The 14,525-nt window shown below is 34.6% G+C and overlaps 1 protein-coding gene across 2 annotated transcripts in view; it reads left to right on the top strand.

The window, feature by feature from the left end:
- The window catches only part of Oatp30B (Organic anion transporting polypeptide 30B), a 179,923-nt gene that overhangs the window by 129,621 nt on the left and 35,777 nt on the right, over positions 1 to 14,525 (top strand). For both annotated transcript variants that reach the window (XM_089648874.1, XM_089648866.1), the window contains 2 exons: positions 10,510 to 10,727; positions 10,864 to 11,005. In XM_089648874.1, the coding sequence (XP_089505000.1) occupies positions 10,510 to 10,727; positions 10,864 to 11,005 (360 nt within the window). The remainder of the gene's footprint in view (positions 1 to 10,509; positions 10,728 to 10,863; positions 11,006 to 14,525) is intronic.

The raw sequence follows: 14,525 nt of genomic DNA, 5'->3' as shown, positions 1-14,525 counted from the left end.
TTTGATTAGAAGTACCTAATTGAAAAGCGCTTGCGAAAATACCGTTCGTTTTATTTGCATAGTTTATAATTTTATTCGATCTGTTGTCTCCCTATCCTGTTTCCCATGTTTTAGTTTTATTTTTGGCTCATCCAATATCCGCTATCCGTGTTTACCGATTTGAGCTTTTTATTCGAGTTTTTCCGGTCTGCGTCGCTTGCGTCATGAATTCAAACAGGAGGCAACGTGATTTTAATTAGAGTAACCAAATTAATTCAGGAACAGCTTTTACGATCCAAGTTACACAATAATATGTTATTTTCCTATTAGTTTAATTATTTTCATGATTTGCTTGTGTGGTACTTGGATACATGTATGTATATCGAACTCCCGCAACTAGAATGCCATAATGAGTGGAAAATACTCTCAGGGTTGCCGAAATTAGCCCTGAATACACCAGGGTAGATGCAATATTTAAAAGTCTATTATCTCAATTTGACGTGTCTATGGGCACCTCAACACCTCATTTCAATATCTGAGTACCTTAAACAAACACATTTTGAAATTGTTTCCTACCCAATACTAACAAGAGAGAGATTTTATTCAGATCTTAATAACTTATTCAAACACGGACGGAAAATGGATTTAAAAATATATATATATGCAGAGCTTTCTTGTGCTTATGGCGGTTGCGCAGGTATAAAGCTTCGCAGTAAAAATTTATTTTTCTTTATACAGTAGTTTATTATTAAATTTTACCACAAAAAAATAGTTTTCAAAGGGAACGACGGTAGCAGATTACAAGGGAATCGTGTTACTAAAACTAACACAACTTAGGATGGGTTGTTACACAGAATTTGAAAAATTCATCAAATATCAAAGTTAATTTTAAAGCTCCGTGAAAGTTATATTGGTGCTTAGTTTCACTATGGGCCAGTTGCTTCTCAGAACTGAAATAATAACATGTCTTGAATAGAACTTTCACAGAACTAGAACAACCCATTCTTGGTGGTCCTACGGTGAGTCATGGAATTGACAGAAGAAGTTCAGACTTACGACCGAATTTGCAATGACGAGACTTGATACGTATGTGAGGCCGTTCAAATGAATTTGAGAAAGGGACTTCTAGATGATTTCGGATTCTTATACGTATCGGATGCATAAAGAAAGCGGTGTCAGAAAAATATATGACGCTCAAATAGGTAAACAAATTCGAGGATGTCTGAGGAAGATCAAATACGTTAGTCGGTCATGTTATGAGTTGAAATAATCTATGATGCATTCCATTGTTTCTGTCAACCCTGTGAGAAAATGTCTTATTTTTCATATTTTTGTTTTTGATAGTAAATATACGTAATATAAATGTATGTTGACTTGTAATACATTAAATTTGTTGTATATAAATCAATCGTATAAGCGTTGAACTATGGGCGATCCTCTAGCTCTAGCAGGATAAAAAATTGTGAAAATGGTGCATTTTGAAGATATTTCCAGATTTTTCCTTCCACCTTAAACACAGGTATAATTTCCTTTAAGATTTTTGCTCTTTTTTTACTTTTTAACCCGCCAGGGGCACTGAACTTTGGCCTCAATTTTCCTGATTTAATTTAATTTCGCTTCGTCTAATTTTAGCGTCTACTTAGTGGTAAATTAAATCAACCCCGATGTCGACACCTTCTCTCCTTGCCGGAATGCTTGCGGGGGGGGGGGTGAAATGGGATGGGGTTAATTAAGACTGATGGTGGAGTCGTCTCGCGGAACTTGCATCAGGGATGCAAATGCATTTAACCTTCCACTTCCTTCTCGTAAAGAGGAGCGAGGGAATACACGTGCCAGTGGCGTTGCTACATAATCCCCTTCAGGTATATATGTTTACCGGTTCCCACCCATCCTGTAGGAATTCACCTACCTTTTTATTTAATAAAATGGGGTTGGGCAATGTACACTCTCCGGGAAAATTTCTTGTGAACAATTCATAATTACTCAGTATATAAACTAAGTATGCAAAAGACCAGTATTTTAATTCTGTTATAGTGCTTAACAATATATCAGAATCTAAATTAATTATTTTTACAATAAATTGAATTTGTAAATTTACCTTTACAACCTACCACAAAATACATAATTGTTTTATTTTATTCTAAGGAAATATACCTATTTATTCAATAATTATGTGTGACATTTCGTTCTTAAAATTATGCGCTTTTGATCTATATTTTAATTTAACATTGCGCCTCATAAAAAGCTGCCTTATTATTTAGTTATTTAGATAATTTAGCTTTTTTAATTAAGTTTTTTTTGTTATTGTTTGTATATACAGGATGCTAACGGACGTACTTGACTTATTTTAACCAGTGATTCCTGACATTATTTGGTGTAAAAAAAAATTGCGTATAAATCAGTAGATATTGGACACTTAAGTTCGGGGTGAGGGGTTTGTCGATTACTAGGTTAGTTAAGTTTTTTTTATCTAAATAATGTTAGTAATCGCTGGTTAAAGTAAGTCAAGTACGTCCCTTAACACCTTGTATATTATATATTTTTTAAACTAATTAACCGCCATTCTAAATATTATAATAAACTATACATATATAATGTTACCACTTCATGAATTCATGTGAATGAATGAATACGTATTTTTTAATAATATTATATAATAACAATGTTGTTTCCCACTAAACTGGTCTTTCCCGTCTAACAATATTGTAATTCCCAATTCAGAAAAACTAAGACCACTCTTACCCCCTCCCCATTTCTTCCACTGTTCAATTGTAATCTATATTTAATTTTTGACTTTAGTATATACTTGCTCCCGATGAGGTGAACATTGTACATGAAACATGTAGTGGTTATACATATATTAAAGTGATGTAATCAAAGTTATTTGTGTATTATTCCAATAAATAATGACATCACAAAGTGATAAGCTTTCAGAAGAAATTTTCTTCGAAAAATTAAAATTGTTGTTTACTGAGTTATTGTTTTATTTTAAATTTTAATGTCAAATCACAATGTATCTGATTCGTCGTACACGAAGAAAACTTACTGATAAAATATTGCCTTATTTATTAAGTTTTTTTTCAAATTATTCGTATTCCGGTTAAAAAACGGTACTGCAGACCTTTAACGAAAGAATTGAAAGGTTTCCTAATAAAATATCAGTTGAAAACGAATGTGTTAGAGCGATGTCGGAACTCGTGTTCATAACAATTCTAATATTTTCACATTTCGTCATTGTGTATTATCAAAACAACCGCAGATGCATGAACACGTGTTCCGATATATTATGAACGTACTAAAAGTTTATTAGGAAACGGCATGCTATCCCAATTTTAATTAGGATTTTAATAAATCAGCAATACTTATTGTGTTCCGTGTATGAATAAATACTTATTTAATTACGACTTCGGAAAACCACTGTTAAAAGTTATTATTTCTATCATCTCATAAAGGATATAAGTTAAAAAAATGTTTTTTATTTTTTCAATTTTCGCATCTCTGGGACGTATACGTGGTTTCAAAATAAAAAAATCAAAAAAATATGTTGTATTAAAAATTGGCATTTGTTAATTGGCTTACCCAAAAGAATTCTCGCAGTTTATAAATTTGAATTCGCTCTCCTGAAAAGTAGTTGTTTTTGATTTGTGCTCTTTATGCTTAGCATGGTATATTTATTTGTAACGAATAAGCAAGTTAATTAACTGTACATTTATCTTAACTTGGCGCTTTGTTCATAATCGATTTTCACTTTTCGTGTATCGTTCGCTATTCGCAATCCAAACCCAATATTTAAATATTGCATCCACACAGGCATGAAACAGAGAATGTTGGTTGCTAACAGGAATTTATTTCGCAGTTGAAATCATTCAAAAGATTTTTAAAATACATATTTTTTCCTTCGAAATAATTGGTTCGGCAATCCCTAGATTTCATCAAACAACAAAATATTTCCTCAACAGCGATTTCTTTTGTCCTTCATTTTCTTTTGTTCATTAAAATGTACAAAAGAAAAATGCCGCTTATAGATCTGGGCCCCGAGGTAGTAACCCTGCCCAGGACGTTGGGCGTCCGTTGACTCCGTTGTGGCACTGGTAGCTCACCCGGCTTCGTTTACAACTCGACAACTTTTGAAAGGGCGTGCATGTACTTGCTCGTAGTTGCAAAGCGAGATGCGATGTCTGCTGAGTAGTGGTGAATCGTGTTCATTAGTGAACTCAACAGGATTATTTGCTTTCAATATTTTATTTTACCAATAAACATCATTCAGATTAGAGTATTATTATTTATACTGCTTGATAAATTATTGGTTTGTTTGCTTTGACTGTTTTATCATTTATTAATTTCTCATAACGGTTCTAGTACAGTGATTGTCTTTATCAAGCAGTATAAATAAGAATACTCTAATCTGAATGTTAACGATGTTTGACATTCAGATTAGAGTATTCTTATTTATACTGTTTGATTAATTATTTGTTTGTTTGCTTTGACTTTTTTATCATTTATTAATTTCTCGTGACGGTTCTAGTACAGTGATTGTCTTTATCAAGCAGTATAAATAAGAATACTCTAATCTGAATGTTAATGATGTTTGACATTCAGATTAGAGTATTCTTATTTATACTGTTTGATTAATTATTTGTTTGTTTGCTTTGACTTTTTTATCATTTATTAATTTCTCGTGACGGTTCTAGTACAGTGATTGTCTTTATCGGTTACTTGCGTACATTACGTTGCGAAGTTTCCAAATAATAGTAGAGTACCAACCTACCCAACTGTAATTTTAGAAGTGGATTATTAATGTTTTGTAAATACGTACATTATTGTAATCTTCTTGTTAATACGACCTTTCTATTTTCATTCTCGGATCTCCATGGAACTATTTTAGTGACACCTATAACGGCATGTTTATCAATATTTTGACTCCGGAGATCGCGGCTTCAAATCCCGCTGTGCACAAATAAATTTTATTTATTTAATTTTTATCATTTTACAATTTAATAATATAGCGTGTCTATTTGTCTATGCGGCACGTTCCAGAGTGGAAGATTCTTTCAGTATCACCCTGGTTTAAGACCCGGTACCATTCCGTAACGAAACGTTGCTTGAAATGGCTTTGGCCGTGTTTGGTGACCAGATTTGAATTTCCAGGTACTTCCCCACCTTCCATTTCCCCATCTCCATCCCCTCCCTACTACCTTCATTAATAGTAATCACACGAAGAAAAAAGATCCTGTTAAAAAAGTGACAGCATGTCAATTTCCTAATAAAATTTTAGACATTCAGAATATATCGACGTCACTTGTTCTTTTATTAATACAAATCATGACGGATAGTGTCAGTATGTTAATTAAATATGAAGTGTTTGTATGAACACGTGTTCCGCCGTCCTCGTAAAACATTCGCTGTTGACAGATACTTTGTTAAGAACTCTTTCAATTCAATCGTTGTTATAGGCCTGCACTCCCATTTTTAACAGGAAAACAAATGATTTCACCATATTTTTAATGAATTAACAATATTTCATATCAGTATATTTTCTCCGTACACTAGATTATTTTATTTTGCACGTGCCAATTTTACTTCTCTGAGTCGTTTTTTACTTATGGTTTGTTTTATTTTTTATTTCAGTGCATTCAAAAACGTACACTTCTGTTATATAACATAAACAGGTTTCGGAGTTTATCCTCCCGTTGCAAGAAATTACTTCTGCAAAAGATTTATTATACAATCTGCCAAAATATAAATAAATTTGTTATGTGGGTTGGGATGTTCATATGAACTTTTTGACTCACCGAATTGTACTGTAGGTAGGTACTTCATGTTGTTCTTTGAGGAATGTGTAAATATAGATACAAAGCCAATGTTTATGAATAATATTATCATGTACCGTTTGAAGCCAAGTGTTTTATCGAGAACCATTCTTCACAGGTAAACCCAAGCATTTACCGATATACATAGGTAGTGCATTGTTTCACTGATCAGGAATTTTTTAAAGTTTTAAAAATGGAATCCTTTTGTCGGTAGGGTTGTTTTTTTTCTAGATCCTGTCGAAATCTTTAATTCGAACAAATAATTTTATTTTTTACAGATATTATATGGTTCCATGATAACTCAACACAGTGACAATTCAACACACTTTTAAAAAGTGATATAAAGTCATTAGAAACGATGAAAAAAAATTAAACCTTGCCTAACCTAACCTACCTACTTAACCCAGTTAATAAAGTTTTTGTTTCATCACTTTCCATGACTATATAACTTTTTAAAGATGTGATGAATTATCATTGTGATGTGTAATCTCTAGTTAGATCACAGTAGCAGAATTGTGTCCTCCAATAAATCTAGTATCGTGTTTATTAAAGAGTGTGACATCTGGCGTAAATTTTCAAGATCTGACAATAGCATAAACATTACACCTTCGTATATAAAGAGGCCAATATTGTGAACTAATCATTTAGCACAATTGCAAGGTCCATCAACAATGATGAACGAATGTCATTTTAGCACTGAACTTGATTTTCCATGTCGACAAAATCATATTATCATTTGGATTTTTCATAGTAATGGCAAAATTGGTTAGGTTGTCGTTTTTTTACATTAGCTCTCCACAGGAGACCCCGAGGAAAATAATTCCCATCAGGGCCTATGTCATCTTTTGGGGATGCTGTGTGGAGGGATTTTTAGGAAAGGAGGAATGGGAAGTTCTGGGAAGCAAAAAAGTACGAGGGGTGTGTAGGAATCTGGGGTCAGTGAGCCCAGGAATGACAGGCGTGTAAATCCATCCCTCCCACTGCGGGGCAAGGTGATGTTCCGAGAGAGTCCTGTTGGAGAGGTCAAAAGGTCTCTCCCGATCCGGCCTGCCACGCAGTTGGTGGACAAACGCATCCGCTGCCAAGACCCCGATAAACCTCACTAAATGAACCCACCCCTGCTTCATCACCAAACATAGCGAACCACTTGGGGTAACCTATGGTAGAGGTGTTGGTTATCCAATAATGGTTCCCGGGGCGGCGGTACCCATTATTACCTCCCAAATTGAGTTACTATTTTTAAAAGCGAAATTAATTCATTAATTAAATCACAATTGTAATTTCAGATTTGAAATGCTTGCGAAATAGTATGTACCTTAATATGATTTAGTTATATGTTAATTCAACGTGTTTTATTACAATATTTGTACATTTTATATAAAAAAATCTCTAATGATCCACAATAGTAATCATCTTATCGCCACACCTTGTGTCACAACCTCTACCTTTTAGAAATTAGTAAAAACAGTTCACCGCCGAATTTTTAAATGTTATTTATATAGCTTCGCTTCGCCCTCTGTTTGTTGCACGCCCATCGCACGTGATGCCCTTCCTCTTTAAGATTGATTTCTTTAGAAGCAATGTCACAGAAAGCTGCCACACTAGTCTACACCAAAAAAATGACGCAGCGAAAAGTGTACTAGTTTAAAGTCTTCGTCGCATTTGATATTTTCCATGTTTGTGCAAATATTTGCCTTTATAAAAGTTTTCTCTTTTAGAAACTCCACCGAAACCTAGAGCAGGGATGGCTCACCTATTTCATGAATTTTGCAAAAATATGCCAATATTTTAGCCTACAGTTAAAGTCACAGTATGACACTGGGCCACAAGACACTGACTCTATCTCCCTGACCGACTGTATCTTGAAATACATTTTTTTTAATGGTACAGGTCTCCGTGATTGATGGGTAAGGCTCCCGACTAGCAAACCGGAGGACGCGGGTTCTTATCCCGGCGTGCGCAAGTAAATTTTATTTGAATAATTTCTGTTTTTCACAATTTATTAATTCGGCACGTTCTCCAGAGTGCAAGACACTCTCCGCATTGCCCTGGTGTAGACCACCATTCAGAATTGAAACGTTGCTTGAAAATGGCTTTAGCCATGTTTGGTCTTTATATCTGAATAGCCTGGTACTTTTTTTTATTTAACAATTTTTTGTATATAAGATAATGTGTCCTTGCTGGGGTACCCCGTTCTAAGGTCACATTATTTTTCCTTATCACCTTCCCTTACCTTCAGCCTCACAAATACTCCAATCGGGTATGTCATCGTCTCAATGGCTCCAGACGGACGTGAGCAGTTGGGACTCTTGGGAAGCATTCACGTAAAAATAAATATAAAACGCTTTATTTTTTTAATAACTTAATGAATTAATGAGTAGAACCTTAAATTGTGAAATGTAATCATTGAAGACAATATAAGCAATTAATAAACGAAATTTTGAAACAGAAAATCAGAAAAAGATACGGTCATATCTAGGACATGAACCCAGGACCCTTGACTTGCCGGGGTTACAATTATTACAATTTTACAATTTGAATTGTTACTCATTAAGTTATTCCAAAAATAAAATATTCATCATAGACTTGCAGAAAATGTCAATAGATGTCGCACATAAAAATAAAAATATGATATATTTATCTAAGACACTGTCTAGATTGCATTTAGTTCGAGTTGAATCTAAATAGCAGCCAATAACAATGTGCGGTGACAAAATTAAGACAATTTCGATAGTTCTTATTCGAAGTATGCTACAGTTAAATATGACCGGAGGAGATGTGGTCCTTTTAGATCATTTGGTAGAGCGGTGCCCCAGCAAGGCAAGGGTTCATGTCCTAGATGTGACCGTATCTTTTTCTGATTTTTCTGTTTCAAATTTTCGTTTATTAATCGCCAATATTGTCTTCAATAATTAAAAAAAGGTTACATACAAAAAAAATAAGGGAATGTCTGCAATGATTGATTTTGCCTTCTGCTAGCACACGTGTAAGAGAGACTACGCGATAGGGATAGAGCTGGCAAATGAAGGTTCGCGATTCGTAGAATGATGAAAAGCGAGATATTATTAATATTTTTATTCTAAAAACGAACTATGCTCGCGTGTCACGGGCTCGCCATTCCTGGTGTAGGCCTAGGGCTAAATGTATTGTCCTTGAACGCTCCTCGAAAGTCATATTTTTGTTTTTTAGCCGCGGAACACGAATATTCGCGTGTTTCATTTGTCAAGTTTTACTTCAATGATGGAAATTTATTATGCGGTCATTAATTCATATTTTTTAAAGCTGAATTTGATAAATGTATGAAGGTTGTGCTATGATACCATTGTTTGTACACTTTAACACTGGCCGTAAAACAGCGAAGTAATAAAAGTTTTAATCATGAGAATGTTGAAAATTCTGCAATTTGATTCACGCAAGTGTTAAAATCGATGTTATATGTCACATTAAAAACGTCATGTAGACATTTATATGAATAATCGTGTATACACCTAAATCTTTTCAAGGTTGCCAACTAAATAAATCATATCCCTTGTTTAGTCTCCCGAATGAAATATTGCAAATATCACCCCTTAGCCGAAGAATAACTAAGAATATAATAAGAAAATTACAAACAGAACAATCAGAAAAATTCACGGTCACATCTGTGCCCCGGCAACGGTTAGATGTAACCGTATCTTTTTCTGTTTCAAATTTTCATTTAAGGCGAAGCTTAGTGCCAAATCACTATTTTGATGAATCTTTATAACGAATTGGTGTACATTATGAATACCAAAAAATATGCTTTCGATAAATTGAAGGTTTACCTATCGTTTCGCTTGAGTAGAATACAAATAAAAAAATAAATTACTCAAAAAAAAATATTATTGTTAACTACTAAAAATTTTGTTTTTTCAATAGAAATGTTTGAACGCATAAATGCGAACAACTTTTAAAAATACAGTATTATAGCTAAGATTATCTGTGACAGTTTTACTTGATTAACTTTTTTGCTTTCTTATAAAATTATTTACAAAATAAATAAATACCAGTTTTGTGCTTGAAATCGAACGTTTCTAGACTTCGTTGGTCAAGCGATTTTAATGCCTATTATCTACAATATAAGGTATACCAAGAATATACACATTTTTGGCTTGTAGCTTCCTCTTAAGAATTGCTAAGATTGTCTTCAATAATTAAATATTACAATATGAGGTTTTACTTATTTACTTATTCCAAAAATACAATATACTTTAATTCGAGAATCAAGGGGGTGGGTTTAGTGGGTTCACCCCCCCCCCCCCACCCATGGGTCTCAGTATTGTGTAGGAAAAAAAAGAATTTTACTCGCAGATTACATTGGATTATTACAGGGAACATATCACAGAACATCGTCTATTGCACGCGACCTGCACCTCTTTCTTCATCGGCCTGATTTCATGATTCATTTTACAGGAGGGGTTGTTTCGGAGAATTTGAACAATTCATCAAATTTCAACGTTAATTTGCGAGTTCTGTGAAAGTCTTATTCAAGTTCTGATATTATATCATTATAGGCTAGTTGCTTGACAGGACTGAAATAATAACAGAACTAGAAAATATCTTTCACAGAACTCGTAAATTAACGTTGAAATTTGATGAATTGTTCAGATTCTCCGAAACAACCCGTCCAATGGCTGGTCTTGTATATTTTGGTTTTGTATACTTGGCGATCGCTAAAAATGATTTTATTTTTGTTCTGCAGGTGCCGTGGTGATGGGCATCGGCTCCCTGGTGTACATGGTCCCGCACTTCATAGCGGAGACCAACAGCGGCATCTCCACCCTGAACTCGTCCAACGACAACATCTGCCGGGGCGTGTCTATCCGCGAGCAAGACATGGGGCTGGGCCGCCTCAGCTCCGGGCTGAGCTCGCCCCCGCTGGCGCCGCACAACAACCTGCGCGGGGACAACTGTATTCAGGTACCTACTAAACCACCTCTTTTAAGACTTTTCAGGTAATGGTCATTCGCTCCCAAAGACCAAAATGATGAATTCTTTATAGTTTAGCATTGTTTTATTTGATGCTTGATTACTTTATTTATATTTGTCTGTGTAGAGTTCGCCCAGCACCTTCGGCCCCGTGTTGGTGTTCATCGTGGCCCAGGTACTGCTGGGCTGCGGAGGAAGTCCCCTCTTTACGTTGGGGACCACCTATATCGACGACCACGTACGACCGGAAAGTGCTAGCATGTATATCGGTAAGCTCGAAAATCCTTTAATGTTACTTTGCATTAGATTCGCAAAAGTTCCAAATTTGATTGAGTTGTGTGGCTGGCAGTAGTGGGGACAGGAAGGAGATGGGAGTAGAAAAGTGGGGTAGAACCCGGCTATTCAGATCGAGTCATCTAAACCTATTATTTAGATTTATTTAAATAAGAGGTGTAGATTTTTTTTTGGTTTTTTCAATAAATTTATGTCTTTATACATGTATTAATAAGTACCTACATTGTTTTTCCTATTTTCCGCATTAACAGTTCCAACTGCCCCGAGCCAGTAAAACGGTGGCATCTCCCCTGTTTGGGGTATTTTATGAGACTGAATATGTTGGAAAAGGAAATAACATTCCATATCTATTCATCAAACACGGCTAAAGCCATTTCAAGCAACTTTTCGATTTAGAATAGTGGTCTTTTACCTGGACGATTTTAAGGCTGTCTACAACTCTGGGACTTGCCGAAAATTTGCTTAATTTTCTTTTAAATGAATTTAACATTGTTGGTCTACTCGGGAAACTTAATTATGATTTACGATGTGCTCGCTTTTAATGTCCAGTCTTTACTGCATATTAAATCCTTGGCAAGCTCGTTGCTCATGCTCCACTTTCGATTTCATTCACTTATTGACCTGAGCAAATAATATTCTGCTCATATTAAACTCGATATCAGGGCTTAACCTACCGCAATGTGTGCGCAAGGATTGACGTATATTATGAAAATGGTTTATTATGAACTGAAGTAAGTTTTCTGACTATTTTGATTGTTTATTTTGTAACTTTTGTTAAAATTAAATTTTTTTGCTTTGTGTAAATCATTATATTTATACGGAAACGTCAACCTCGGGGCAGAGTTATACAAAATTAATATTATGGTTATTAGGTGCAAACACAATTTTGTGGCTTTTTTCTTATATCGCCAATGTCAGTTTTTCGATACATGTTTTTCTACAATTTCGCTTCAAAATTAAGTTATTTTCCGAATTCTAAAAGAACCTAACCTTAGGATTTCCCGAAAGTTTTTTCGATCTTCTGGGGTCAACTATAAAATCACTTTTCTTAAAATAAACTAGCTAAAAAGAGCTAATTCTGCATAGACTCGACTTGAAAAAATGACATTGTCCCTTTTAGTAGCAAACCAACGCATTAATAAGGCAGAAGCTGATACTTAGCTAGGGTGTAGTGGAGGAGATGAAAGCATGAAGGTTCTGTCTACTTAAATGATGAACAAAATCTTCCAAGGGTATATATTTAAATTAAAATTACAGAGTTTAATTTGCAAATGGCTTTTATAAGATTTACAAATAAAAATCCGTGTAGATTAAGCACTTCTGAATGCTTTGAAGTTGTTATGCAGCATCTTTATAAGCGCCCGCATCTAAAAGTTGTAAAACTTTATGAGAAGTTAAATCTCACTTAGATATTTCATGCCCCAATAAATCTTCAGATGTAAAGCTCTTCATAGCCTGGCTATTTGGGTGTTTGGCTAATATTCTGCCATGGTAAGTAAAAACACAGTATCTTCCTTGAGACTCTCAAGGAAAACACTGTGTTTTACCGTGTCGACTTCAGCCTAAATGCTTCCAAAGAAATGTGTCAAATTACATTTCTCGAAAGAGTATGAGATTACATCCCTAAATTGTGATTACCTCTTCAAGCGAAGGTGTCTCGGAACAGATTTTGACACGTCTACCCTTCAACATGAAATTGGATTACCATAGTAAATGTTGAAATTTACTACCCCATGTAGTTTCTTCAACCGCAAACTTTCACGGTCGTTTAAATTAATATCCTGTAACATACACTCAAATGGAATATTTTATGATTGCGAACATTTATTACTTGTTAGAGTAAGTACGGTTTACAATAAATCTAATATTGATTTATAAATTCATTTGCTGAAGTTAAATTACTGCGCCAGTTATTTTCATTTGTTTTGCGAGTCTTGTTGAACTTATTTTCCTTTTCTCGTATCATAACAAAAAGCTTTCACGTAATTTACATATTTTTGTCAGATTTTCAATAAATTACGTGTCATGTCATCACAACGACTAATATTTATGTGATACGACTTGGAAGTATGAGTGCTTACCCAATATTTCATACGGTATTTTTAAGTGATATATTATGTTATAAATTTCGTAAGTCAGCTTATCCTTGAAAGCTTTTTTCAGCTTATAATACCGGGGTTTAGGATCACAGGGGCCTATCTACAAACACATAGTTTTGAGATAAACGGAAATAAGGTTTGGAATGCTCATATGCTCAACTGTATGCCCAACTGATATGCCGGACTGTATTTCTTAAACGGTTGTATATACGAGATAAAGCTTTGTGTCACTTATAAATATGATTATGGCACTACCGAAACCAAGTTTGACTCAAATGACTTTTTTTTTGTACTTAGGCCCTTATGATCCTAAGCCCCCGATATATTATGATAGTTTGCCAATTATTGACCAGTTGTTCATGTTGATTTGTGGTTGACCTTTGAATTACAAAAATAAAAATCTATTCCTGACGTTATATTTTTTTTTCTATAATATCGCGTAATACTGAAAACCCTAATTTAATTTTTGAGATTTATTTCATAAATATTAATTTAAGAAAAAATTATGTTGACTTTAGTTCCAAAATGATACAAGCTTTTTTAGTACCTATCACGTCAATAACTGCTCTCGAAAACCATGTTTAAATAACATGCCAGAATTCCGTCGATTTGTACCATTCAAAGTTCTAAGAAATAAAGAAAATTATTGCAATAATAAACATTTAATTTTAGACAGCTGATTCAAAACACTGTTTTGCTTCTCCTGTATTTAAATTTTCTTTAAATGTTACATTAGTGTTTTAACCGTTGCACAGCCGCTTGGGTCCCAATGTATATGAAAAAAAAACGTACTAATCCACACCATTTTTCCAATTGTCTGCTCTCAACCGTCTGTAGCTAGTGGAGATAGTGACATTCCCAATTCGGGTTTTTTTAGGAAGTTGTATGTAGCGGGGATGGGTATGGGGAGGAGGAAGGTGGGAAGTGCCTGACTGTTCAGATCACCAAACACCGCTAAAGCCATTTCAATCAATTTTTCGCTTCTGTATTTGGTCTTTCACCAAGGCGATATTGAGGATATTTATACCAATCGAAGTATTTTGTGAAGCTAAAGATAGTGGGGAGGGGTAGGGGATGAAGAAGAGGATGATGTGAATTACATGGCTATTCCGATCTGGTTACCAAACTTAAATGATTCGCTTCTGGATCATCTTTCATCAGGGCGATACTGAGAGAATCTTCCACTCTAAATAATTAAACACGAGTACAATACAATACGTAGTTTCTAGCTGCTTTATTTTCAGGCTAAGTTTCAGCCGAGTCCGCGGATGATTGACGAAATCATTCATGGCTGAAATGGGATGGCTGAAACGGAATGGCTGAAATAATGTGGGCCAGTCAGACGTAAATAAATATATAATAGTGAAAATGAAAACGCAGATCGCAGCTGAAATGC

This window comes from Hesperophylax consimilis, chromosome 3 (assembly GCF_061612785.1).
Source record: "Hesperophylax consimilis isolate HC1 chromosome 3, BYU_Hcon_1.0, whole genome shotgun sequence".
Lineage (NCBI taxonomy): Eukaryota > Metazoa > Arthropoda > Insecta > Trichoptera > Limnephilidae > Hesperophylax > Hesperophylax consimilis.
This window is presented reverse-complemented; position numbering and strand designations above follow the sequence as displayed.